The 27,133-nt window shown below is 42.1% G+C and overlaps 1 protein-coding gene across 1 annotated transcript; it reads right to left on the bottom strand.

Annotated features, from left to right (window-relative positions):
• Positions 1-2,864: 2,864 nt before the first annotated feature.
• Positions 2,865-26,766, bottom strand: LOC115192762 (ceramide kinase). The gene is made up of 13 exons (XM_029751582.1): positions 26,426-26,766; positions 10,599-10,733; positions 9,173-9,295; positions 7,966-8,091; positions 7,197-7,263; positions 6,815-6,960; positions 6,126-6,200; positions 5,570-5,722; positions 5,357-5,462; positions 5,158-5,243; positions 4,829-5,034; positions 4,471-4,676; positions 2,865-4,333 (listed from the first exon to the last, which is right to left on the bottom strand). Exons 1-13 carry the CDS (start codon positions 26,574-26,576, stop codon positions 4,243-4,245), a joined length of 1,671 nt encoding a protein of 556 aa, XP_029607442.1. The 5' UTR covers positions 26,577-26,766; the 3' UTR covers positions 2,865-4,242.
• Between the last annotated feature and the right edge of the window lie 367 nt (positions 26,767-27,133).

Here is a 27,133-nt window from a genome sequence, read left to right as displayed (position 1 = left end):
ACATCCCTGTAAGTGAGTATTCATCATTTGCCAAGACCATCCACCTGATAGGTGTGGCATATCAAGAAGCTGATTAATCAGCATGATAATTACATAGGTGCACCTTGTGCTGGAGACAATAAAAGGCCACTAAAATGTGCAGTTGTGTCACACAACACAATGCCACAGGTGTCTCAAGCTGTAAAGGAATGGGCAATTGGCATGCGGACAGCAGGAATGTCCACCAGAGCTGTTGTCAGATAACTGAATGTTAATTTCTCTACCGTAAGCCGCCTCCAGCATCGTTTTAGAGAATTTGGCAGTATTTCCAACCGGCCTCACAATCGCAGACCACATGTAACCACGCCAGCCCAGGACCTCCACATCCAGCTTCTTCACATGCGGGATTGTCTGAGAACAGCCACCCGTTCAGCTGATGAAACTGTGGGTTTGCATAACCAAAGAATTTCTGTCAGAGCATGTTTGGGATGCTCTGGATCGACGTATACGGCAGCGTGTTCCAGTTCGTCAGACCATGCAATGTTTTCAACTCAATTGTCCAGTGTTGTGATCGCGTGCCCACTGGAGCCACTTCTTTTTAGCTGATGGGAGTGTAACCTGGTGTGATCATCTGCTGCAATAGCCCATCTTTGACAAGGACCGACGAGTTGTGCATTCTGAGATGCCGTTCTGCACACCATTGTTGTACTATGCCGTTATTTAACGGTTTGTGGTCCACCTGTTAGCTTGCACGATTCTTGCCATTTTCCTTCAACCTCTCATCAACGAGCCGCTGACTGGATGTTTTTGGTTTGTCGCACCGATCCCGATAAACAATAGACTGTCATGCGTGAAAAGCCCAGGAGGCCGGCCGTTTAAGATACTGGAACCGATGATCATAACACGGTCAGAGTCGCTTACAGTAGGTCTCTTGCCTATTCTAACAGTAAATGAATACCTCGATGCCTGTCTGCCTGCTGTATGTAGCAAGCCATGGCAATGCGACTCACTGCCTGTTAGAGCGAACCATTTTGGTGAACGAGGGGTGTACCTAAAACTGGCCACTGAGTGCATGTACATATCTACCTCAATTACCTCATGCCCTTGCACATTGAATCGGTACTGGTACCCTGTGTGTATATAGCCAAGTTATCGTTACTCATTGTGTATTTATTCCTTGTGTTACTATTTTTCTATTTCTCCCCCTCTCTGCATTGTTAAGGGCCAGTAAGTAAGGATTTCAATGTTAGTCTACACCTGTTGTTTACAAGGCATGTGACATACAGTGGGGGGAAAAAAGTATTTGATCCCCTGCTGATTTTGTACGTTTGCCCACTTACAAAGAAATGATCAGTCTATAATTTTAATGGTAGGTTTATTTGAACAGTGAGACAGAATCAAAAATTCTGAAAAGCGCATGTCAAAAATGATTTGCATTTTAATGAGGGAAATAAGTATTTGACCCCTCCGCCAAACATGACTTAGTACTTGGTGGCAAAACCCTTGTTGGCAATCAGAGGTCAGATGTTTCTTGAATTGTGCCACCAGGTTTGCACACATCTCAGGAGGGATTTTGTCCCACTCCTCTTTGCAGATCTTCTCCAAGTCATTAAGGTTTCGAGGCTGACATTTGGCAACTCGAACCTTCAGCTCCCTCCACAGATTTTCTATGGGATTAAGGTCTGGAGACTGGCTAGGCCACTCCAGGACCTTAATGTGCTTCTTCTTGAGCCACTCCGTTGTTGCCTTGGCCGTGTGTTCTGGGTCATCGTCATGCTGGAATACCCATCCACGACGGAGGTTGTCACCCAAGATTTGACAGTACATGGCCCCGTCAAATGATGCGGTGAAGTTGTCCTGTCCCCTTAGCAGAAAAACACCCCCAAAGCATACTGTTTCCACCTCCATGTTTGACGGTGGAGATGGTGTTCTTGGGGTCATAGGCAGCATTCCTCCTCTTCCAAACACGGCGAGTTGAGTTGATGCCAAAGAGCTCCATTTTGGTCTCATCTGACCACAACACTTTCACCAGTTGTCCTCTGAATCATTCAGATGTTCATTGGCAAACTTCAGACGGGCATGTATATGTATTCTTGAGCAGGGGGACCTTGCGGGCGCTGCAGGATTTCAGTCCTTCACGGCGTAGTGTTACCAATTGTTTTCTTGGTGACTATGGTCCCAGCTGCCTTGAGATCATTGACAAGATCCTCCCGTGTAGTTCTGGGCTGATTCCTCACCGTTCTCATGATCATTGCAACCCCACGAGGTGAGATCTTGCATGGAGCCCCAGGCCGAGGGATATTGACAGTTCTTTTGTGTTTCTTCCATTTGCGAATAATCGCACCAAATGTTGTCACCTTCTCACCAAGCTGCTTGGCGATGGTCTTGTAGCCCATTCCAGCCTTGTGTAGGTCTACAATCTTGTCCCTGACATCCTTGGAGAGCTCTTTGGTCGGCCATGGTGGAGAGTTTGGAATCTGATTGATTGATTCTGTGGACAGGTGTCTTTTTTACAGGTAACAAGCTGCGGTTAGGAGCACTCCCTTTAAGAGTGTGTTCTAATCTCAGCTCGTTACCTGAATAAAAGACACCTGGGAGCCAGAAATCTTTCTGATTGAGAGGGGGTCAAATACTTATTTCCCTCATTAAAATGCAAATCAATTTATAACATTTTTGACATGCGTTTTTCTGTATTATTTTGTTGTTATTCTGTCTCACTGTTCTAATAAACCTACCATTAAAATTATAGACTGATCATTTTTGTCAGTGGGCAAACGTAGAAAATCAGCAGGGGATCAAATACTTTTTCCCCCCACTGTACAAATTCGATAACATTTGATTTGAGATAGTTTTGGAAGGATATAATTACAAAGGCAGACTAGAGCTCTTCATCAAGCGTATATTTTTATTGTTGAAGACACATATCTCAGATCAATCTTTTACTTTCAGGCTTCAGGCAGACACTGAGGATGCTATGTGACCTCTAGTACTAGCTGTAGTGTTAAGTCAATGGTACGAGGGAGTATACCAGACGTTTTAGGCAAAATCACTACACAATGACATCTAAACCAGGCTGCATCACCACAGCATGACATCTAAACCAGAATGCATCACCACAGCATACAGTTGGCTAGTATTTGTCAGATAAAAAAAAAAAAAAAAAAATGAAGCAGTGAACAACCATGAATTTGATACCATTTTCCTTGTCCGCACCAGCGGGGTCAGTGCGGGGCCGCACCAGCAAGGCCAGCTCGACAGTGCGGGGCCGCACCAGCAAGACCAGCGCGACAGTGCGGAGTCGCACCAGCAAGACCAGCGCGACAGTGCGGAGTCGCACCAGCAAGACCAGCTTGACAGTGCGGAGTCGCACCAGCAAGACCAGCTTGACAGTGCGGAGTCGCACCAGCAAGACCAGCTTGACAGTGCGGGGAAAAGACACCCAGCAGTATGATACACAGGGCACCAAGCACTGCAACAAATCCACAACACTTTTCTGACAGCAACCTCAGCATATTGACATCGCAGCAATGGCAGAAATAGCCTGGTAAAAATGAGCCTGCTGCATCTATTTTAATGCTACCAAGTCACATGTTTCAGGGCATAAACTGTTGATATGCTACAGTACATTGAGTTTTCAGTGTGACTCTAGCCAGTCTGGTGGTATACTGTAGCTATATAGGACATATTAAATTACCACATTAAGGTGACAGGCTAGCTGGCATCTGGTACCCATAGAGAGAGCTCTGGTTCATCCAATATCCTATCATCCACACATATGTATTCAAATTCATGCTTTTTGGATGCAGGGAAATAACATCCAACAAGGCAAGCAGCTAGAAACATTCAAACATCCTTTAATATTGGGTTTCTCCAAATGGATAAATAAATAAACATAGCTTTGTAACAATTCTTCATTTGGAGCAGCATACATTCCAACACGTGCAAACGGAATTTCTACAAATGTTGAACAGCACGTTAAGTGTTGGTTAACATCTCTTCATTGCAAAAGGATAGCAGGAAGGGGATACATTCATTTAAGATTTTCATGATTTCTTCTTCGCTATAGTGGATAATGAACCTCTGTAAATGTACCAGCACCAGCTCTCTTTGACCTGTGAACTTGTGACCTCCAATGGCCCCAGAAAGTACATTAGAGAAAGGTAGTGCACAGGGCTAAGGTAAGTGACAGCAGTGGGAGCCTTTGAAACGCTGTAGGACTGTTCCAGTGACTGATAGGGTAGGGCAGAGGAGGGGCGAGGGGACCTAGAGTGCACACGGGGGGTTGGCGAGGTCCTCAAACAAAGGCTGCTCTTCGATCCCTCGCGCAAACAGCTTGATCAACTGGCAGTGAACTCTGGCAGGGCAGAAGACAAAGAAAACATTGTCAGGGAAAAAACAAAGGCAGGAATTCAATTCAAATGTTGAAGACATCACAGTGCAGAAAATAAACTTTTAGAAGTGTGCTATATTTCCATGTAGAGGGGTGCGTACCCGACTTCAATGGCAGCGTGGGGGAGGATCTCGCCGTCACAGTTCCAGCTGCTATAGGCAGAGCTGCAGGCCGGGTGGTCCCGGCAGATCTGGCTAAAGAGCTGCTTGCCGTTCTCTCTCAGGTCCAGCTCTGAGTCGTTCTGGCAGTGGCGCGGCGTGAAGCGGAAGCGCCGCACACGGTGCACCTCTACAAAGGTCATGTCAAACTGAAGGGAGGAGGAACCGAATTGAGAAAATGAAATCCCTGATACAGGAAAGTGGCAAGTTAACCATCTCATGCAACCACTGCTATGGACCCGGGTTGGAGTACCCACAGAAATCAAGAAACCATTGCAGTAGCCCCATCCAGTGTGATTACCTGGTCGTCTTTGCTGGTGTGGCGTAGCAGGTGGCGCAGGAAGTTGAATCGAGAGCACTTGCGTACGAGGATGAGGTCAGTGGTGCCGTCAGCGAGGTGGGCGGCGGGGGACAGGCCCTTGGGGCTACGGGGACAGGCACAGCTCATACTGGCCGCGTTGATGGCCAGGAACTTCCCTCTAACCACCCCCCACCCCACTTCATATTCTGGGATAGAGCAGAAACAGAGGTTGGGGCTTTGTGGTGAAAACATTGAGCAGGTTTCAGCAGAGACCCATGGCATGTGGAGTTGAGGCCATATGTGCGTTCAGGCAGAGATACTGTACCTACCTCTGTCTGAGACATCTGGAGCAGTCTTGGATTCCTCTTGGGAATCCCCTGAATACAGCTGCCCGTCGTGCTGGCATATGAAGCACCTGGAAAGCAGGAATGGAGTTGGCTAGCCAAGTGAGCAATCTCCTTTGCACCATCTAGACAAACATGTAATACTAAACTACACAACAGGTTGTACGCGTACAGTATTACATACCCAGCTCTACACCTGGTCTTGTCTCGCGGTGTTCCCAGTGTGTCAGTTGCTGGTAGAAAAGACACAGCCCCTTCGTAGTGGTGATGTGTCAGAAACTTCTTAAAACCTGCACAAAACGACATCATGCCATATCACTAGCAATGGCAACAGACTACTGCAACAGTACCAATGGTGGTATTTCCTAAAACAGCTAAAGCTACTCCTCTGACCCACCTGAAAAGTCGTATCTGGCTGGTCCCATCCAGCGTTTCCTCTCGCTGTCTGCCAGCACGTCTCCGTAGAAACCGTATCCAAGCAGGGATACAGAATACCTCAAGAATGTGTTGTTGTGATGGACCGAGCACACGTCCATTGGCTGGGAGTCTCCTGTGAAGACATGCCCCCCCCCCCCCAAGTCTAGTATGAGTGATCCTCCACAGATACTGTGTGTGTGGGGTAGTGTCCTAAAGAGGTGTGATGACACACAATATGTGCTTTTACTATAAAAAATAAAAAAAACACACCCATCCACCCACAGTGACCTCCAGCAGTTTCCTCTTATCTCAAAAGCTTTGAATAAGTAGGTCACGGCTGTCACTTGTCGGTCAGCTGAGTGTGCCATAACGATAACATAGAAGTGACAAACATGAGACATTTCTATTCACAATGAAGCTCCAGGAATGACCTGGAACAGTGATAACGAAGGCTTACGCTACTATTTTTACATTATTTTTAAAGGCATTTTAATTGGAAGTACTGTTAATATTTTAATATAGATAACTGCACCCACCCACTATGACATGTAAAGCTGAGGTCACAGGGTCATTGATGCCGACAGTGGCATAGCAGATGCAGTCCGTTGAACCTGGATACCACACAAAACAAGACAATGATACATCATGTTTCTGACTACACAGACAAAAGCTAGCAGTGTGTGTGTTTGTAATAATTTGGTGGGTGCTTATAATTGTCCTCTCTCATACATGTACAAGTGTGTACTAATATGCATGCGTGTATTGGAAATGTTTTTTATTTTTTGTTGCATATCCCAACACCCCTGGAGAGTGGGATCACGGCCAGGGTGTGTGAGTGTAAGATGGAAAAATGGAACGCGGAAATCAACACAGTGTAGTGTACATGAAATGGACCTCATGGTTGACATTAGTTTGTAAACATAGGCAGTCAGGTCATAAACTGAGCTATTGACAGCTTATGATGTGATCATTGCTGTGTAAACAGTGGTGTGTGTTTTTACTTTATTAGGATCCCATTAGCTGTTGCACATGCAGGAGCTACTCTTCCACATAAAACAAAATACATGACAGAGTACAGAAAAGCGATAGACAAGAACATTGTTACATTATTAAATATAAGATTCTATATTGTCAAGACACCAAGAGAGGAGAATGCTTGCAGATGGCGTGTATAAAATGTGTACATGCATGCGCTTGTGAATGTCTGCGTGGGGTCTTGACTAACCTGCGGGTATAATGCCGATTCGGAGAGTACAGGGTACCAGCTTCTCCTCCGGGCTGTTCTGGTCCACTCCGTTATCCCTCTGTGTTCGAGAGACCAGGCCGTGAACTATCTCGCTGAACATGCCGTCCCCGCCCACACACACCACTCTGCATAGAGGTCAAAGGTGATGTAACACACAGAGGTCAGAACAACAAAACTGATCTTTTTGTTTGTCGTTTGAGATGAATATACTTGACCCGGGGTGTTTTTAGTTCAACTGTGATTGGTTGAATATGATTTAGTGACGGTAGGGCTGAAAACCAGACTACAAAGAGGTCTTTAAAACAGAACTTTGATTACTATAGCGACAATGACATTGAGAACATCTCCATTCTCGACTCACCCATCATATTTCTTTAACTCCGCCTCTGTCTTCAGGTGGTCCCTGGCATGATTGGCATGCTCTGTAACTATGACAACAAATGACCAGGAAATAGTTAGACGTCTCAGCATGCTTCACGTTTGTCTTTCAAGTGCTTCCTGTAGTTGGGATACACTAGAAATGTCAACTTGAACAGGTTTACAATTGATTAATTTATATCGCATGATGTTTTCCTAATTTGTTGCATAAATCGATATTTTGGACTTAGGGAGTAATCATTCACTCGCTTGGAGCAATATATCAACTAAGCATTTACCATAAAGAAGTCTGAGATAGCAGAAGTCCTAAAGTAGCCCTAAAGTAGACATTTTCTCTTCTCTAATTGTTAGACATTGTAACAATTTGTAGCCAAAGGAATAGTTTTATTTTATGTGCAAACATTTTCACACCCACCTTAGATTTATTTTTATTACAGTTGTTCAAATACTGTATCAATATCTTGATATCAACCCAAGCAGCTGTATAGTTAAATGTCAGAATTTGTGACTTTGAAATTCCACAGTCTTTCTCTAGTCTGAGAAGTAAACCGGATATAAAGGAATCCAGTATTCATCGACCATCATCCTTTCCAATAAGGAACTAGGATGGTGGATGGCGGCCGTAAATTATGTCATATTCCTGTACGGCCTGAGAGAGCTTGTGCCCATTTGCCTACAGTGAACAATTTGACTTGGCCCATAAAGACTCATCTTTTATTAAAGCATGTTTAATGTCTTTGGCAGGAACTCACCAATCACGTCCGTGGAGATGGAGGCACAGGCGAAGAGAGGCGCAACTTTCTGCTCATAAATGCACTTGCCTTGCTGCTTGCCCCCATAAGGGTTGATGTACACCAGCAAATGCTTGGGTCTGCTAGCTGCAAAAAGTCAAGTGAAAGATTTTTTTCCAGATCAATTTCGAGGCTGTAGGCTGAGCAATAGTACTGAACAATTAGTGCTCTTTGGAGGTCGGTTCGGTTTCGGTTCGATTATTGAAAGAATAGTCACAGTTTTCGATAATGTATTTAATGCTTTAAAAAATAAAATAACTGCCAAAACATTGAAAATATTCCATTGTCTCTGTCAGGTCCACATTGGTAGACATCAATAGAAAAATAGGAAATTACTATGAAATCAAATATCAGTTGTGTATATTAATTACATTATTTTTCATTCCTTAAAGTCATCTCAGGTAGTAGCAGTCAGCGAGCCCAAACTAACGTTATCTTTGTGCTCCCCATACTGTACTGTCTAGTCATTATATTTAGGTAGCCTTCCTAAGTAGCCTATGCTGCAGAGCTGTCTGACGAAATCATTTTACTAGTTCTTCAAAGTAGATAAGGCATACTTTCAAACTGTCTCTGTCCCTCTCAGCATTGCGTAGATTCCTCTTTGTGTGCATCTAACCTAACATAGCAAGCGTAAAAGTGTATCCGTCCAGAGATCAGTATATAATGATGTCTCTGCCCTAACAATGGGAGTTGTTGTCAAAGGCAGGCGACAAGTTGAGGTCCAAAATAAGAACATACTGGGCTTATTTTGGACTGATGTTGGCAACCTCTCTGATCTCTGTCCAAAACTGAAAAAATTAACTACAATCCAATTGTGCCAGTTATCATGTTTCTGAGCTGAACTAGGTTGAATATTTGCTTAATGAAAATGACAACTCCCTTCAGCCCAGAGTCCCACATAGTTTACTTGATTTCTGTCGTGAATTATTTAATTTCTCTCTAGAGAAATGGCACTCTGGGCTCACGTAAAAAAATTAACTAGATGGAATTCAAGTAATTGAACAGACGGTTAATGAGTTGTTTAATGACCGGAAAAAATATGAAATGACGGTTAATCGCTCAGCACTACTAAGTAACAGAACAGAATGACAGCCACTCTCATTTCTGAGTAAGCCTTGCAACCAAGACTTCACAAAGCATATTCATTGTCAGTAATACTCAGCCATACTCAGTGCTGTGAGCTGCTCTCTGATGGTCTGGACCCACTGCTGACACAGCGCCCACTCTGAACAGTGGAAGGTGACGTCACTACACCGCCAGCGGTGCTGCCGCGCTCTCTCCACATAAGACACTGTGGAAGGGGGACGCGAAGGGGTGACAGGGTACAGAGGCTTAACAAAACAAAATTTACGTTGCGGTATTATCTACCATATTGAGCATGGTGAAGATATTATTTACACTAGATGGTATATCAATACACCCAGTCACTACAAAGATACAGGCATCCTTCCTAACTCAGTTGACGGAGACGAAGGAAACCGCTCAGGGATTTCAACATGAGGCTAATGGTGACTTTAAAACAGTTGCAGAGTTTAATGGCTGTGATAAGAGAAAACTGAGGATGAATCAACAACATTGTAGTTACTCCACAATACTAACCTAATTAACAGAGTGAAAAGGAAGTCTGTACAGAATACAAATATTCCAAACATATTTGCAACAAGGCACTAAAGTAACACTGCAAACAAAGTGGCAAAGCAATTCACTTTTGGTCCTGAATACAAAGTGTTGTGTTATGTTTGGGACAAATCCAATACATTACTGAGTATTACTCTTCGTATTTTCAAGCATAGTGGTGGCTGCATTGTGTTATGGGTATGCGTTTATCGTTAAGGACTGGAGTTCTTCAGGATAAAAAAAAGAAACGGAATGGAGCTAAGCGCAGTCTGCTTTCCACCAGACACTGGGTGATTAATTCACCTTTCAGCAGGACAATACCCTAAAACACAATGCCAAATGTATAATGGAGTTGCTTACCAAGAAGACAGTGAATGTTTGAGTGGCCGAGTTGGAGTTTTGACATAAAGCTACTTGGAAATCTATGGCAAGACCTGAAAATGGTTCTCCAGCAATGTTCAACAACCAAATTCGAGAGCTTGAAGACATTTTTGTACGAAATGGGCAAATGTTGCACAATCCAGGTGTACAAAGTGCTTAAGAGACTTACCCAGAAAGACTCACAGCTGTAATCGCTACCAAAGGTGCTTCTATAAAGTATTAACTGAGGGGTGTGAATACTTAAGCAAATGATATCTATGCATTTCATTTTTCATACATTTTCAACAATTTCTAAAACATGTTTTAATTTTGTCATTATGGGGTATTGTGTGTAGATGGGTGAGAATTTTTATTTTAATCTATTTTGAATTCAGCTGTATAAACAAAATGTGGAATAAGTCAAGGGGTATGAATACTTTCTGAAAGCAGTGTATATGGTAGAGACATGGGGTTTGGAATATCGTTTTTCAGAAGCAATTCTCTATTGAATGAACATATTTGTATAAACCTTGAATGAATTCATAATTTTATGGGTAATCACACTACATATTGAATCCATTATCTGTAGATTGCTCTAGATGACCAACAATTTGTACCTGTGAATGCATATGGATAGGCCTCAGTCAGTTTCTGGGACATTTTCTGCCACCTGCCATCATCTTTCGTCCCGCCGTCCACATGGAGCTCTCGGACTGCTAGGATCTCAGACACGGACACGCTGTGGCTGGTGCCTGTTAAACACACCAAATCAATCTGTCACAATGTGGCAGGAACCAGAGATTTACCCTTTAGAAAATTAAATGTATTGGAAAAGGGGAAAGCACACACACACACAAAACGAGAGAGACTATGTGCCAGGATCTTAAGCCCTTTTTTACCTACCCAACCAAACTTGGCTTGGCTGTATCAATTACAGCTGGGATAGCTTCATGCTAATAAAGTTAAAGTGATGAGATGGGAGCTCTAATGGGCTATTAACAGTTTGATTTCAGCATTAGGGTGGAGCTAGTGTTGGACAGAGAAGGCAAGGAGGGGGAGAACCATTAGTGTTGTATAGCTGTTGACCGCTCCTGCCATAGAAAGCACTACTGATGGATAATAGAAGGGGATCATTTGGAGAAAGATTAGATCAATCACTATGGACCAAACAATACCATATTGTTAGGGCAACTCGTACATTAATGGTGCCTGTTATTACCACCCTTTTCCTGAAGTCATTATCATGAGCCGAGTCTGCATTCATTTGTTTTTGTGCCCACAGCAGTTCTATAACAGCTCTATAGGAAATCAGGGAAACATTAATGACCTCGTGAGACTTCTGTGTTGATCATTCATTAATGATAGAAAGAGTGGGAGGTCCCGGTGCACAACTGAGCAAGAGGACAAGTACATTAGTGTGTCTAGTTTGAGAAACAGACGGCTCACAAGTCCTCAACTGCCAGCTAGGGCTGGGCGATAAATCAATATCAATAATTAGAGGTAATTACTTCCCTCAATAAATATATAAAAATGTTTAGATTCATTTTTGATAATGTCGAAATAGAATAATTAGGTATAGCAGTCCATCTCACCTCTGTGAAGCAGCAGGAATGTGCAGAGAAGTGACAATATGCACGTGGAGAGGTATACGCCCACTAAAAACCACTTAGCACCTCGAGTGATGGAGTAGCCACTATTAAACCACGAAAAATGAGTGATGTAGGCGAAAACAGCGGCAGTGATAGCCATGGAGAAGGAGCAGCTTCCAACAAATAAATTATTGATAAAGGGTTAAACTGTTTCAGTAATTTGAAAGTGGTTTGGCTTTTTGAAGTCTGACAAAGACCAGAGCAATGTTCGGTGCAAATTGTGCCGTAGACAGGTGGCTACGAAGTCTGTTAATACGACAAACCTTTTTCAACATCTGAAGCAAAATCACTCTTTGGAACATGCAGGAAGTTTGAGTTTGCACCACGGTATTGATAAACGCCCCTCGAGCACCAGCCAATCTAGGGATGTTTGCCCGAAGCAGTCAACACTGACAGCGTTTATGCCCTACAAACAAACATAGAAAAGACAAAAGACATCACAAATGCTATTATGCATTGCATTGCTAAGGACATGCTATCAATTAGCACAGTCAAAAAGGAAGGTTTCAAGAGGCTTATCAATTTATTTTGACCCCAGGCACGTGCTCCCTGGCCAAAAACATGGAACAATTTTCCTTCAAGTATAATTTTATGTAGCTCACATAATAAAAAAAGTAAACTTTATTTAACTAGGCAAGTCAGTTAAGAACATGTATGTTCTTTGTATGCCATTTTTTTTAAATATTTGAGTTAACCAATGATATTAGGCCACACTTGGCCATGACTACAAACACCTGTGTGTCTCTTGACACTATATAAATGACTCATCTCGCAGTGTTTGTGATGATACCCTGATGAAGACAGCTTTGCTGTCGAAACGTTGGTTATTACATTTTTGCATCTGAGCTCTTAGAGTGTGCGGCTTTCCCTTATTTTCTAGTTTTCTACTCTGCTAGCCAGCACCTCGCCTTTATAGATGTGCGTTTCTTTTTTCTAGATAGTACTGTGAGATTTATCAAAAGACTATATGACCAAGTCCACCATTGCTGGAGGTGCCAACAACCCCATTGGCTAAGGAGTGTAAATAAAGGCCACTATAGAGGAGAGGTATGGCGGGAGTGACTTGGCTCAACAAGCTGATGTAGAGGTCTTGGATCCACCTGTACACGAATACCCGAGAGGGTCCAGATCCAGAATTCTAACTAATGTCACAGGTCTGATTTTAATGGGTCTTACTATCGGGTATGTGCAAATTTAACTGACATGTCCGGAAGGACCAATACGAGACTGCTACAGGGGAGAGAAGAGGAGAGGGAGCAAGTGCTTGTATAATTGATGCTGCTGCTCTTGCTTTTCAGTAGTGATGTGTGTAGTTTGTTGTTGGCCAATCATAAGTCATGAAAGCACCAACAGGCTACAGTCATAGAGCCTCAGTGTGCAGTAAAAGTTGAGATATCTAATCAATGGAAGATGGAATTAAAAGTTAAAAGGCAAGGATCGGCTACAACGACCAAGAACCAACAGGTAGGCTGTTACTTAATATTCTGAATGGAGATGTTGTTTGTAACTGTAGGACGAGAAAGTGCATGCAGCCTCAATTAGCCTAGCTAGCTTATCCCGGTTTGATGCAGTCAAGACAAGTACTACGTAATCCTATTGGATGATAAATAACCTAGATCTGGCAGCTATTAGTCTACTATAGCGCAAATTGGCTTGATTGGTTGCTGCGTCTCCCTTCCTGCACCCTGAGTCACTTACTCACTCTCACTGTAGTCTACACACAGCACGGCACCTGCTAGAGCGTCACCACTTTCTACCTCGCGCTATCAGCTCTGGTTAATAAAGTTACTTAAAAATGTATCCTTTTCTGCTGCTTCCCTCACTCGGAGTCTGGAGCCGACCAGGCCTATATGCAATGGGTCGAGTGGTTCTCAGGTCCGTTTGGAACAGGTATCTATAAAAAAAAAAAATATTCATGCATATCGGGTCCGGATGAAACTTTTTGGACCAGTGAAGGCCTCTACTGTGAGGCACCATCCCTGTCCCTAAAAACAGTGAGGTGCGAGGGGTCGGCAGGTAGTGCAATTTCAAAATTGGGTAGTGAATCAGATTTCCTCATCATGTCAGTCATTGCATACCTTAGAGTTATTTATAACTAGACCATGTGCTAAAAAAAATTGCTGGGTTTTTTAGCCCAAAGATTTTGTTGTTATGTTTGAGTCACTCAAATATCACATGAATATCATTACATATGGCAAAATGTGTAGAATTGCAACAATTTTCTTTCAAACTGCAAAATGTTCTCTGCCCCCCTATGGCAAAATGTGTTAGAATTGCAGGAAATAAGCTTAAACCTGCAAAATTCTCTCCACCAACGAGGGGGTGTGAACAGTGTGTGTCATGAACAGTACTTGCCCATAAAAATAGACGTCGGGGGCGCGGGATGTTCCCCAATGCTGGAAGGGGGCCTGAGTGAAAATGTTTGGGAACCCATGCCTTAAAACGCTACCATGAGCACACGGACTATGGGACAACATGCAGGGAGGGAGAGGGGGTTTTGGAAAGGTGTTTTTGTGTGAGGAAGAATTAAAACACAGATGAGTGATTGAGAAACATCAGGAAAAGCCCAGAAGTCATCGTCATACAACATCCACGGACGATTTGCGTGAAAACTAGAGTTATGTGCACAGATGTCAAGTTTTTATTCAGGTCTGGGTGAAAAGGTAGTTTAGCTAAGACACAGACAATCAGGCAGAAGCTAAAGGGCACGTCTCCAGTCACTGATGTGTATGACTTTTTCTTAGGAGCAGCAAACCAATCTGGCTAATGATTGCCTCAAAGAGAGAGACTAATCTGATGGTGTCAGTCCTGAGCTTAATGTCTCAGAGGACCTAACTGAGAAACACGGCACAGAGTCAAGGCCAAATGGTAGCAACATGCTACGGTCACCAGAGAGCAATTCAAGAAAGGGGCAGCCTGGGATTGGTACAGTACATCAAACTTTTGACTTGACTTCTAAAGTAATGATATAGCCATTGATTCTTGAAGAATATAACTCAAATTCCTCATGAGGTTAGTTCACCCGAACCTAAAATATACGCTTGTTTAACTGCATTGTTTGTAAACAATGTAATTCTAAACGAATATTGTATAGCTTAAAAAATGATAATTGGGTCATTCCTTGCTTCTATAGCTCTGTCTATAAATTTGAGAGTGGTTGCATTTATCCAGCTGCAGTGGTTCCCCTATACGCATTTAGCAGCGGCATACTGGCGCAGCTAAATAGTGGCAACCACCAATTATAATAATAATAGTCACACACACTACCAGTCAAAAGTTAGGACACATCTACTCCTTCCAGGGTTTCTTTATTTTTTACATTGTAGAATAATAGTGAAGACATGGAAACTATGAAAACACATATGGAATCATGTGGTAACCAAAAAAAAGTGTTAAACAAATCAAAATATATGTTATATTTCAGATTCTTCAAAGTAGCCACCCTTTGCCTTGATGACAGCTTTGCACACTCTTGGCATTCTCTCAACCAGCTTCATGAGGTAGTCACCTGGAATGTGTGGAATTTATTTCCTTCTTAATGCGTTTGAGCCAATCAGTTGTGTTGTGACAAAGTAGGGGTGGTATACAGAAGATAGCCCTATTTGGTAAAAGACTAAGTCCATATTATGGCAAGAACAGCTCAAACAAGCAAAGAGAAATGACACACCATCATTACTTTAAGACATGAAGGTCAGTCAATCCTGAACATTAAGAACTTTCAAGAAAGTTTCTTCAAGTGCAGTCGCAAAAACCATTAAGCGCTATGATGAAACCATCTCTCATGAGGACAACCACAGGAAAGGAAGACCCAGAGTTACCTCTGCTACAGAGGACAAGTTAGAGTTAACAGCACTTCAGAAATTGCAGCCCAAATAAATGCTTCAGAGTTCAAGTAATAGACACATCTCAACATCAACTGTTCGGAGGAGATGGCGTGAATCAGGCCTTCATGGTCGAATTGCTGCAAAGAAACCACTACTAAAAGGTGTCATCAATAATAAGAAGAGACTTGCTTGGGCCAAGAAACACAAGCAATGGACATTAGACCAGTGGAAATCTGTCCTTTGGTCTGATGAGTCCAAATGTGAGAATTTTGGTTCCAACCGCTGTGTTTTTGTGAGACACAGAGTAGGTGAAGGGATGATCTCTGCATGTGTAGTTCCCACCATGAAGTCATTCCATCTGGTTTGGACTTAGTGGGACTATCATTTGTTTTTCAACAGGACAATTACCCAAAACACACCTCCAGGTTGTGTAAGGGCTATTTGACCAATAAGGAGAGTGATGGAGTCCTGCATCAGATGACCTGGCCTCCACAATCACCTGACCTCAACCCAATTAAAATGGTTTGGGATGATAGACCGCTGAGTGAAAGAAAAGTGGCCAACAAGTGTTCTGCATATGTGGGAACTCCTTCAAGACTGTTGGAAAAGCATTCCAGGTGAAGCTGGTTGAGAGAATGCCAAGAGTGTGCAAAGCTGTCATCAAGGCAAAGGGTGGCTACTTTGAAGAATCTCAAATCTAAAATATATTTTGATTTGTTTAACACTTTTTTGGGAACTACATGATTCCAAGTGTTATTTCCTAGTTTTGATGTCTTCACCATTATTCTACAATGTAGAAAATTGGAAAAATAAAGAAACACCCCTTGAATGAGTAGATGTGTCCAAACTTTGACTGGTACACACACACAAACACACTTTCCAACAATTGTTGACAGACCGATTATTTCATTTATAACTCACTGTATCACAATTCCAGTGTATCAGAAGTTTACATAGTCAACTTAGTGTGTCTTTAAACAGCTTGAAAAAAATCCTGAAAATTATGTCATGGCTTTAAAAGCTTCTGATAGGCTAATTGACATAATTTGAGTCAATTGGAGGTGTACCTGTGGATGTATTTCAAGGTCTACCTTCAAACTCAGTGCCTCTTTGCTTGACATCATGGGAAAATTAAAAGAAATCAGCCAAGACCCCAGAAAGAAAAAAATGTAGACCTCCACAAGTCTGGTTCATCCTTGGCAGCAATTTCCAAATGCCTGATGATAAGTTCACCTGTACAAACAATTGTACGCAAGTATAAACACCATGGGACCACGCAGCCGTCATACTGCTCAGGAAAGAGACGCATTTTGTCTCCTAGAGATGAATGTACTTTGGTGCAAAAAGCGCAAATCAATCCCAGAACAACAGCAAAGGACCTTGTGAAGATGCTGGAGGAAACAGGTACAAAAGTATCTATATCCACAGTAAAACGAGTCCTATATCGACATAACCTCAAAGGCCGCTCAGCAAGGAAGAAGCCACTGCTCCAAAACCGCCATAAAAAAAGCCAGACTAAGGTTTGCAACTGCACATGGGGACAAAGATGAAACAAACAGAACTGTTTGAACGTAATAACCATCGTTATGTTTGGAGAAAAAAGGGGGATGCTTGCAAGCCGAAGAACACCATCCCAAACATTAAACACAGGGGTGGCAGCATCATGTTGTGGGGGTACTTTGCTGCAGGAGGGACTGGTGCACTTCACAAAATAGATGGCATATTGAGGAAGGAACATCTCAAGACATCAGTCAGGAAGTTAAAGCTTGGTCGCAAAAGGGTCTTCCAAATGGACAATGACCGCAAGCATACTTCCAAAGTTGTGGCAAAATGGCTTAAGGACAACAAAGTCAAAGTATTGGAGTGGCCATCAAAGCCCTGAACTCAAACCTGTAGAAAATTTGTGGGCAGAACTGAAAAAGAGTGTGCGAAGAAGGAGGCCTACAAACCTGACTCAGTTACACCAGCTCTGTCAGGGGGAATGGGCCAAAATTCACCCAACTTATTGTGGGAAGCTTGTGGAAGGCTACCCAAAACGTTTGACCCAAGTTAAACAATTTAAAGGCAATGCTACCAAATAATAATTGAGTGTATGTAAACTTCTGACCCACTGGGAATGTGATGAAGGAAATAAAATCTGAAATAAATAATTCTCTACTATTATTCTGACATTTCACATTCTTAAAATAAAGTGGTGATCCTAACTGACCTAAGACAGGGAATTTTTACTAGGATTAAATGTCAGGAATTGTGAAAAACTGAGTTTAAATGTATTTGGCTAAGGTGTATGTAAACGTCCGACTTCAACTGTATATAAAACTCAGCAAAAAAAAAAAAAAAAAAAAAAAGAAACATACCTTTTTCAGGACCCTGTCTTTCAAAGATATTTCGTAAAAATCTAAATAACTCCACTGATCTTCATTGTAAAGGGTTAAACACTGTTTCCCATGCTTGTTCAATGAAACACAAAAAAATGTATTAACATGAACCTGTGGAATGGTCATTAAGACACTAACAGCTTACAGATGGTAGGCAATTAAGGTCACAGTTATGAAAACTTAGGACATTAAAAAGAGGCCTTTTTACTGACTCTGGAAAAACACCAAAAGAAAGATGCACAGGGTCCCTGCTCATCTGTGTGAACGTGCCTTAGGCAAGCTGCAAGGAGGCATGAGGACTGCAGATGTGGCCAGGGCAATAAATTGAAATGTCCATACTGTGAGACGCCTAAGACAGCGCTACAGGGAGACAGGACGGGCAGCTGATCGTCCTCGCAGTAGCAGCCCAGGTGTAACAACAGCTGGATCGATACATCCGAACATCACACCTGCGGAACAGGTACAGGATGGCAACAACAACTGCCCGAGTTACACCAGGAATGCACAATCCCTCCATCAGTGCTCAGACTGTCCGCAATAGGCTGAGAGAGGCTGGACTGAGGGCTTGTAGGCCTGTTGTAAGGCAGGTCCTTACCAGACATCACTGGCAACAACGTCGCCTATGGGCACAAACCCACTGTTGCTGGACCAGACAGGACTGGCAAAAAGTGCTCTTCACTGACGAGTCACGGTTTTGTCTCACCAGGGGTGATGGTCGGATTCGCGTTTATCGTCGAATGAATGAGCGTTACACCGAGGCCTGTACTCTGGAGCGGGTTCGATTTGTAGGTGGAGGGTCCGTCAAGGTCTGGGGCGGTGTGTCACAGCATCATTGGATTGAGCTTGTCGTCATTGCAGGCAATCTCAACGCTGTGCGTTACAGGCAAGACATCCTCCTCCCTCATGTGGTACCCTTCCTGCAGTCTCATCCTGACATGACCCTCCAGCATGACAATGCCACCAGCCATTCTGCTCGTTCTGTGAGTGATTTCCTGCAAGACAGGAATGTCAGTGTTCTGCCATGGCCAGCGAAGAGACCGGATCTCAATCCCATTGAGAAAGTCTGGGACCTGTTGGATCGGAGGGCTAGGGCCATTCCCCCCCAGAAATGTCCGGGAACTTGTAGGTGCCTTGGTGGAAGAGTGGGGTAACATCTCACAGTAAGAACTGGCAAATCTGGTGCAGTCCATGAGGAGGAGATGCACTGCTTTACTTAATGCAACTGGTGGCCACACCAGATACTGACTGTTACTTTTGACCCCCCCCCCCCTTTGTTCAGGGACACATTATTCCATTTCTGTTAGACACGTCTGTGGAACTTGTTCAGTTTGTCTCAGTTGTTGAATCTTATGTTCATACCAATATTTACACATTAAGTTTGCTGAAAATAAACGCAGTTGACAGCAAGAGGACATTTCTTTTTTTTGCTGAGTGTGTGTGTGTGTGTATATATGAGAGACACATAATCAACTTAATTTCATATATCACCCAGCCCTAAACTCCTCACGCTTCACAATGTCCCAAGAGATGCCATCCCTTTTTTACAAACCAGGTCAGGTCAAACCAATTCGGTTAGAGAACCTTGTGTTCACAAAAGTTCCCCCATTTTCACATAAACGTGAAACATGCTGCTGCTACAGCAGAGAATGTGCTTACTTGCACCACTTTTCTTTAGATATTGTACAAAAACATCTCCGTAATACTTGACCTCTTCCTTGACCACACATTTTGTACATGCTTACCAAGGTTGTGAACATACAGAGCCATTTATGATGTGTGTGTGAAATTCCCTGTGGGAACATCACCATTGGCTGAGGGCAAGAAACCACACCACACTCCATTACAACTAGGAGCACTGGAGTCACCACTACACAAAAAACTCACTGTATTTGATGTAAGCCTAGATGGGGGTCAAAGGTGTTCTGTGTCCTGTCACTACATAGGAAACTTTTTGCAATTACTTTAAAAGCATACTCGTCAAGCTGAACTTCAAAATCCAGCCCGATTCACTAGGCCTCTTCATAGCAAATGGATTTCATTTAATCTCTCCAACTTTTACGTCCTTTAAATCTGATCGGAGATATAGGAACATTGTCAAGCAAAAGGAACCCCGTCAAATACAGCTGGCAAAAGCATTTCAAAAGTATTGGGATAGTGACACATTTGTTGTTTTGGCTCCGTACTCCAGCACTTTGGATTTCAAGTTGATATAATGACTACTAGGTTAAAGTTAAAGCTATAATTTGAGGTTATTTTCATCCATATCAGGTAAATCGCTTAGAAATTACAGTATTTTTTGTATTTTGTCCCCCCATTTTAGGGGACCAGAAGTATTGGGATAAATTCACTAATATGGTCCCATATTCCTAGAACGCAATGATTAAATCAAGCTTGTCACATTACAAACTTGTTTGATGCATTTGCTGTTTGTTTTGGTTGTGTTTCAGATTATGTTGTGCACAATAGAAATTAATGGTAAACAATGTAGTGTCATTTTGGAGTCACTTTTGTAAATAAGAATAGAATGTTTCTAAACACTACTGTTAATGCTACCATAGATAATGCTACCATAGATATGAATGAATCTTGAATATTGATGAGAAAGTTAGAGGCATAAATATCAACCCCCCCCCAAAAAACACAAATCTCACATTATTATAATGGTGAGAAGTTAGCATGTCTTGGTGGTATGATATTTGAGCTGCTGACTGTCACTCATCATTATTCACAATTTATTCAGGACTATCCGTAATCATGGTAGCATCCACATTAATGTAGAAGTGTTTAGAAACATTCTATTCTTATTTATAATAAAAGTGACTCTTGATGTAATCATTGTGTGCTAGCAATATGGAAACAAATACTAAACTTTTGACTACTCTAATGCAAGTGAATCGGTCTCAATACGTTTGGTCCCCTAAAATGGGGGGCCCATGTACAAAAAGTTAAACCGATATGGATGAAAATACCCTCAAATTAAAGCAGACAGTCTAGCTCCGGCCTATACCTTCTTTGGATTGGTGGATACATCTCATTATTGTAATACTTTTTTTTTTGAATACTCAATGAGGGTTGTTGACATCAACCGCCTGTATTCAATGGAGAGAAGCTATGCTACTAGCCTCATACCATGAATATGCACATCCATCTCAAGACAACTTTTTTCTGGAAGTTGCAGGGATGTCATGTGTCCTCCTTATTATGAAACTTCTATTCAATCAAATAAACCTCACGTAACAAATAAGCCATTCATTTCTTTGTTGGTCAAATCCGACACTCATTGACCTCCATACAAAAACTCCTTGCTTGGTGGTCAAAAATAAAATAAAAAACGAATGAAAAAAATAGAAATTCCACCTGCAAGAAAGGAGACCGATTTTAGCATAGTTGGGCCTCTCCCTTCACCGCTTCCTCTCTGTCTTAGTTCAATGTGCATTTCTCTCAGATGCAGCAGATTTTGGCACTGAAGACAGTGGAGCCAGGTTTCAATTTACTCCGAGATAAGGTCTTGCGTCATTTGATCCCTTTTAGCTGGAGAATGGAAAATAATAATCTTATGAGAAATAAGTAGAAACTAATTTACCCTTTAAGCCTGAAAAAATGTGTTTTTATCAAAGACTATTCCCCTTTCATCTGGAGAGATGATTATTTCAACAACGCTGCTTGTGATTGCTCATTTTCCAGACTTTTGTCCTTGGAACATCAGATATCTCTGAATTTAATGGACTTTTTCCAGCTTCTGAAATGAATAGGTTCGACGCCAAAGCCCATCCATTCTGAAATAAATGGAGACCTTTGACAGCCTCAAGATGAAAGAACTAACGACACAGGGAGGTCACTAGTCCGTTTTATCTCTAGACAGATATATTGTCCACATGGGAAGCCACCACATAAGTATGACAGGATAATTTCATTTTGTTATGACAACTTACAGCTATAACAATGTCACTGTAAGAGATATAGCTCTTAACATTGGCCTGCTGAATGTACACCATTGGTCCTTGTAGCCGAGGACATTATAACAGTTAGTCATACCATATTTGATCGCAGGCCTAAATGCTACATAACACACTTGATTCTCAGATACTTAGTTGGCCAATGTTATCAACTCCTTGGGTCATGGTTTATTAATATCAACAATCATCTTTCTAGTGATAAACATTGAGTAGACAAAACATTAAGAACACCTGCTCTTTTCATGACAGACTGACCAGATGAAAGCTATGATACCTTATTGATGTCACCTGTTAAAACCAGTGTAAATGAAGGGGAGGACACAGGTTAAAGAAGGATTTAAGCCTTGAGACAATTGAGACATGGATTGTGTATGTGTGCCATTCAGAAGGTGAATGGGCAAGACCAAAGACTTAAGTGTCATTGAACAGGGTATGGTAGTAGGTGACAGACGCACCGGTTTGTGTCAAGAACTGCAATGCTGCTTGGTTAATCATGCTCAACAGTTTCCTGTGTGTCAATAATGGTCCACCACCTAAAGGACATCCAGCCAACCTGACAACTGTGAGAAGCATTGGAGTCAAAATGGGCCAGCATCTCTGTGGAATGCTTTTAACACCTTGTAGATTCTATGCCCCAATAATTTGAGGCTGTTCTGAGGGTGGGGGGGAGGGGTGCAACTCAATATTTGGAAGTTATTCATAATACATAGTCACAGAACGAGCCAACATGATATTGTGCCGAGCTAAGAATAAAAGGTCTGTAGATACCGATGTTTACCGACTCCCTTTAGCTCGAGACATACAAGACAAACAATGAAAATAAAGGCTAACCTAGCTATCTGGATATGGGTCAGGCATGAAATATTCACAATACTGAAGGGAGGCCAGTGATTGTGAAGTGAAGGGGGGAGGGCCTTTGCTCCAGTGCTCTGGGTCATTATGTCAACTCCTCTCTGTTGTCAATGAAAATTATGTCATTAAGGCCGGGATTCAATCTGATCATGCCAGTAGACAAGGCAGCCTTTAAAAGGCAATGTGACCGTGTTAGCAGAGATCGCATTCATGGTAAACGCTGCAGGTAACGGGCGTTGTTTTCTACGTACTTTTGTTTGGCTCAAATTTTAGAACGGAACGTATACGGGCTCCATCGTTCTGTTTGAGTTGGGTGTGTAGCAGCCTTTAAATGGCGCGGTTTCAGATTGAATCTCAGCCTGAGTCGTCACAGACAAACTGTACTCATCAAGGCCGACCAAGTTTGACCCTAAACCATAGGTTCTCATTTTTCCATTGAATGAGAAGATCAATACAATTGATATTTGGAATGTTTGAAGATAATCTTCTCTCCTTTGAAATATACTGACACACACAGCAATTCTTCATGACTTTCCTCCTCATACCCATAAAGCTCAAACTGAACCCCAAGGTTGACCCCAATGACTTATTAAACAGTATTACATAACTCAAATACATTAGCTCCTCACAACAAGGGTAGGTCAACAACATACTGTACCAGCCATATTGTATGGAGCTGCTCTGGAAAATACAAGTCACCGTTGTCCTATGCTGTATGGAGCTGCTCTGGAAAACACGAGTCACAATTTTCCTATGCACTAGCCGGATCTTTCCTAGTTGTGCAACTAGTGTACTGGTTTTGCTAATAACAGCCATAGAAAGAAAGTTGGGTTGGGGATGAGGAGCGGGAGAAATTCAAACCCTTTGTAGGTCATGGGCCTGCTTTGCAGGACATATGTTGCTGCTAACACCAAATCAGACTAGCTAGCATTAGCCCTCTATGGAAATGTCAAAGAGCCAAGCAAGCAGAGGGAAAATGTCAACAGAAGAGCAGGTCCTTATCCATCAGTGTGGTGAGTGACATCATGAGTGAATGCCCTTCTCAGCTCTGATTCAGAGTGTTCACCATTCATCTTTATACAAATATCTTTATACAAATATGGATGGGCTCCCATGTTTGCTTTTGGTGAGGCTGTCCTGTCCGTTGTTAGAATGAGAGAATGTGAATGGCACAGGGTCTACTACTGAATTAGGCTGCAGACAAGACTGCAACTCAGTCTGTGATAACGACTAAACTGCAAAGGTGATACTGTTCGAGCTACTGAGGGGTGGTTCAAGGGTATTAATAAATAATAAACAGAGGCTGCTGTCAAGACTGTGGGATAAAAATCATAGAAATCCGTAATATTTTTAGATATGTTATTAAATATCCAAATTAGCATCAAACATGTTATATTGTTGATTTCCTGACTTGGAAATCTAAATTGTTTGAATTGGTGACGACAATTGTCCGTGGATTCCTATAGATTCTACGTGGCCTATCATTGACCATAAGGAGCGTGAACCCGCTCTCTTCCCTCATATCTCTAGTGTAGGCTATGCTTTTGAATTCACCACAATAAGATGCTTTGAATATCCTAAAGGCTTTTAGTAGAGTCAATTTCCATTTAGGCCTGGTTTCAGGGGTGGTAGGCCTAAAGCCACATTTAATTCAACAGACCATACCGAGTTAAACAGTGCCGGCAGGTAGCCTAGCAATAAGAGCGTTGAGCCAGTAACCGAAAGGTTGATGGTTCAAATCCCTGCGCCGACTAGATGCAATCTTTGTCGATGTACCCTTGAGAAAGGCATTTAACTCCAATTGCTCCTGTAAGTCGCGTCTGCTAAATGACTCAAATGTCAAACGTAAGCACATTCCATACGTCCCCATGTGGATATGCTTTGCTCCCATAGGAGAATGATAGAGGCAAAAAAGCCGTATTAGCATGGGTAGTGCCATTGAGGGCTTCCACCATTTCAATGTACTGTAATTTCCGGACTATAAGCCGCAACTTTTTTCCCACGCTTTGAACCTCGCAGCTTAAACAATGACGCGGCTAATATATGGATTTTTCCCGCTTTCAAATTTTCTTTCTCCAAAAAAACACATTCTGTGACGTGCTCAGTTTTTTGGCGGCATGAAGCTTTCATTAGACCAATGAACTTGCCGAACGGGTTAAGGTCAAACAACTTTTTGGTTTACTGTTTAGATTAAATCGAGCGCTCTCAAACTTCCCATCATTCTGATTATGGTAGTCATTTTGTCACCCTCATCATGGCAAAGACACGGAGAAATGCATATGATGCAGCTTTCAAGTTGAAGGCGATTGATCTGGCTGTTGGAAAAGGAAATAGAGCTGCTGCACGGGAGCTTGGTCTTAATGAGTCAATGATAAGACGTTGGAAACAGCAGCGTTAGGAATTGACTCAGTGCAAAAAGACAACTAAAGTTTACTGCTAATAATATTTTTTTGTTACAAGCCGTGTTTCGTTAAAGCCTATTTATTTTTGTTACAAGCCATGTTTCGTTAAAGCCTGTGTAAAGTTAATTTGTTTCAATGTACTGGTAGGCACCTGCGGCCTATAGACATGTGCGGCTTATTTATGTTCAAAATAATATATATATTTTTTTAATTCAGTGGGAGCGGCTTATAATCAGGTGCGCTCAATAGCCCGGAAATTACGGTAGTCAACTGGGTGGGACTTCCACTTCATTGGCTGATCTTTCCTGGTGAACTTGTTGGAGTCATGTCCAACGGTCATCTTGACGGATCAGCCAATCGTGAAGAAGAAAAATTACTACTTCAAAATGGAGATAGCCTCAATGGCACTGCCCATGCTGTTAGACGCTATAATGTCACAGACACAAAGAGGAGTCCCCTGTCTCTATGTTTGCTCCTCATCTGAATCTCAGGTGACAAGGGATGTCGTACTATGGCTCAGTTTACACAGGCAGCCCAATTCTGATCTTTTTTTCAGTAATTGGTCTTTTGACCTGAAAAATATCTAATGTGAAAATATCTGATGTGAATGGTCAAAAGACCAATTAGTGACAGACTTCTGAATTGGGCTGCCTGTGTAAATAAACGCAGCCTATTCCATTCAGACATGTTGGCTCATGTAACCTAGTAGGCTATAATAACAATTTAATCAATCTGAATATCAATACATTACTGAATCTAATTAGCCTATAATAAAGACTAATACATAATGAACAGCCTAGAATTATGATGCTTCGTGCGTTTAAATGTACTGGGAATAGACTGACTATAGTGGTTATTAGCCCTACCGTATGAGGTGATGACAAATGTCAGGCTACTCATAAACCTCCTAGAACAAATAGCGTACCATCCAATTGACCCGACATAGCGACGCTACCCAAACCAGGGCCGCAGTTGTCATCGAACAGCTTGCGTATTTAAAACGTAGTTCTGGGAAATGGATAGTCTCGCTGCTATGATTCAAAGGTATCTAATAAAAATGTACATTAAAATAAAAGACTGCACTAAATTGTCACTGTCGGTTTCAAATAGGCCTATACCGTAGGCTTTAACATACCATGCCATTCGTTGACAATAACAATACTGTATTGTCTTTCATCAGCAAAAAGATGAGGATGCAGGCAACGAATAATTTACATATTTTAAGACTAACCTTACAATTGTGCGTGCGCACGTCACGTGGACAGCGAATTATATCCAACAAAGAGAACATACTATAGGCTATAAATCACCTCTGTCTCATTCGGAGTATTTTAGTAGCATATATCTTCACACTTAATACCCAGTTTATCTTTTGACACTTACCGACTTTCAAGGGGTGATGTATGCTGCCCGAAATAACTTTTTTATTGGCCGGAATCTCTTTCCATGTCAGAAGCACACCGTTTAACAATACTTCGAAGACGCTGTTTTTCAGGAAGAGTTGAGATGCCAATAACCTCGGTTGTTTTTCCATGCCTTCACCAGTAAGCCACCGCACTGGGTGACTTAGAGACCGTATCAATATTATCTTAGTCTAAGCATTTCTTTAGTAATTTATAGGGTTACTGAGAACCATTCTATACATAAGGAAATAATGTTGCTGTTTTCGACAGACACAATTGGATAGCGGATTCTTCGGGATTCACCAAAAGGGGAAGGGCTGAAAATTACGCATGGCGTCACGACGTATTATAATTTTGGTGCTGAGAAAGAGGCTTTGAGATGAGTAGGTTTAGAGCAGCAAATATTTCAATAAAATGGAATTAATATGATTGTAGGCCTATGTGTAGCCATATATGGGTAAAATAAATACAATTAAATAAGTGTTATGTATTTTCTAAACTTCAGATTGACACTCAAACGGACCATTATTATTTCACTTTCATGTTAGGCCTACTACTTCTATCCCATAGAGATAGATAGAGGACTCTAGTGCCCAAAAGCCACTCGTTTTAGCATGGGCAGCACCATTGAGGACTTTCACCATTTCAAAGTAGTCAACTGGGTGGGACTTCCTAGGAGTTAAGGAAG

The sequence above is a fragment of the Salmo trutta genome, chromosome 4, assembly GCF_901001165.1.
Source record: "Salmo trutta chromosome 4, fSalTru1.1, whole genome shotgun sequence".
NCBI lineage: Eukaryota > Metazoa > Chordata > Actinopteri > Salmoniformes > Salmonidae > Salmo > Salmo trutta.
The sequence above is the reverse complement of the archived record's forward strand: the minus strand, read 5'-3'. Positions and strand labels throughout refer to the sequence as shown.

What these genes read in the sequence shown, in the direction of transcription:
- LOC115192762 (XM_029751582.1), bottom strand. Translation starts at nt 26,576, where the DNA reads ATGGAAAAACAACCGAGGTTATTGGCATCTCAACTCTTCCTGAAAAAC. An exon ending in TCCAGATGTCTCAGACAGAG is followed by an intron (nt 5,035 to 5,157) that starts GTAGGTACAGTA and finishes GCTCTATCCCAG; the next exon opens with AATATGAAGTGGGGTGGGGG. An exon ending in CACGCTGCCATTGAAGTCGG is followed by an intron (nt 4,334 to 4,470) that starts GTACGCACCCCT and finishes CTGCCCTGCCAG; the next exon opens with AGTTCACTGCCAGTTGATCA.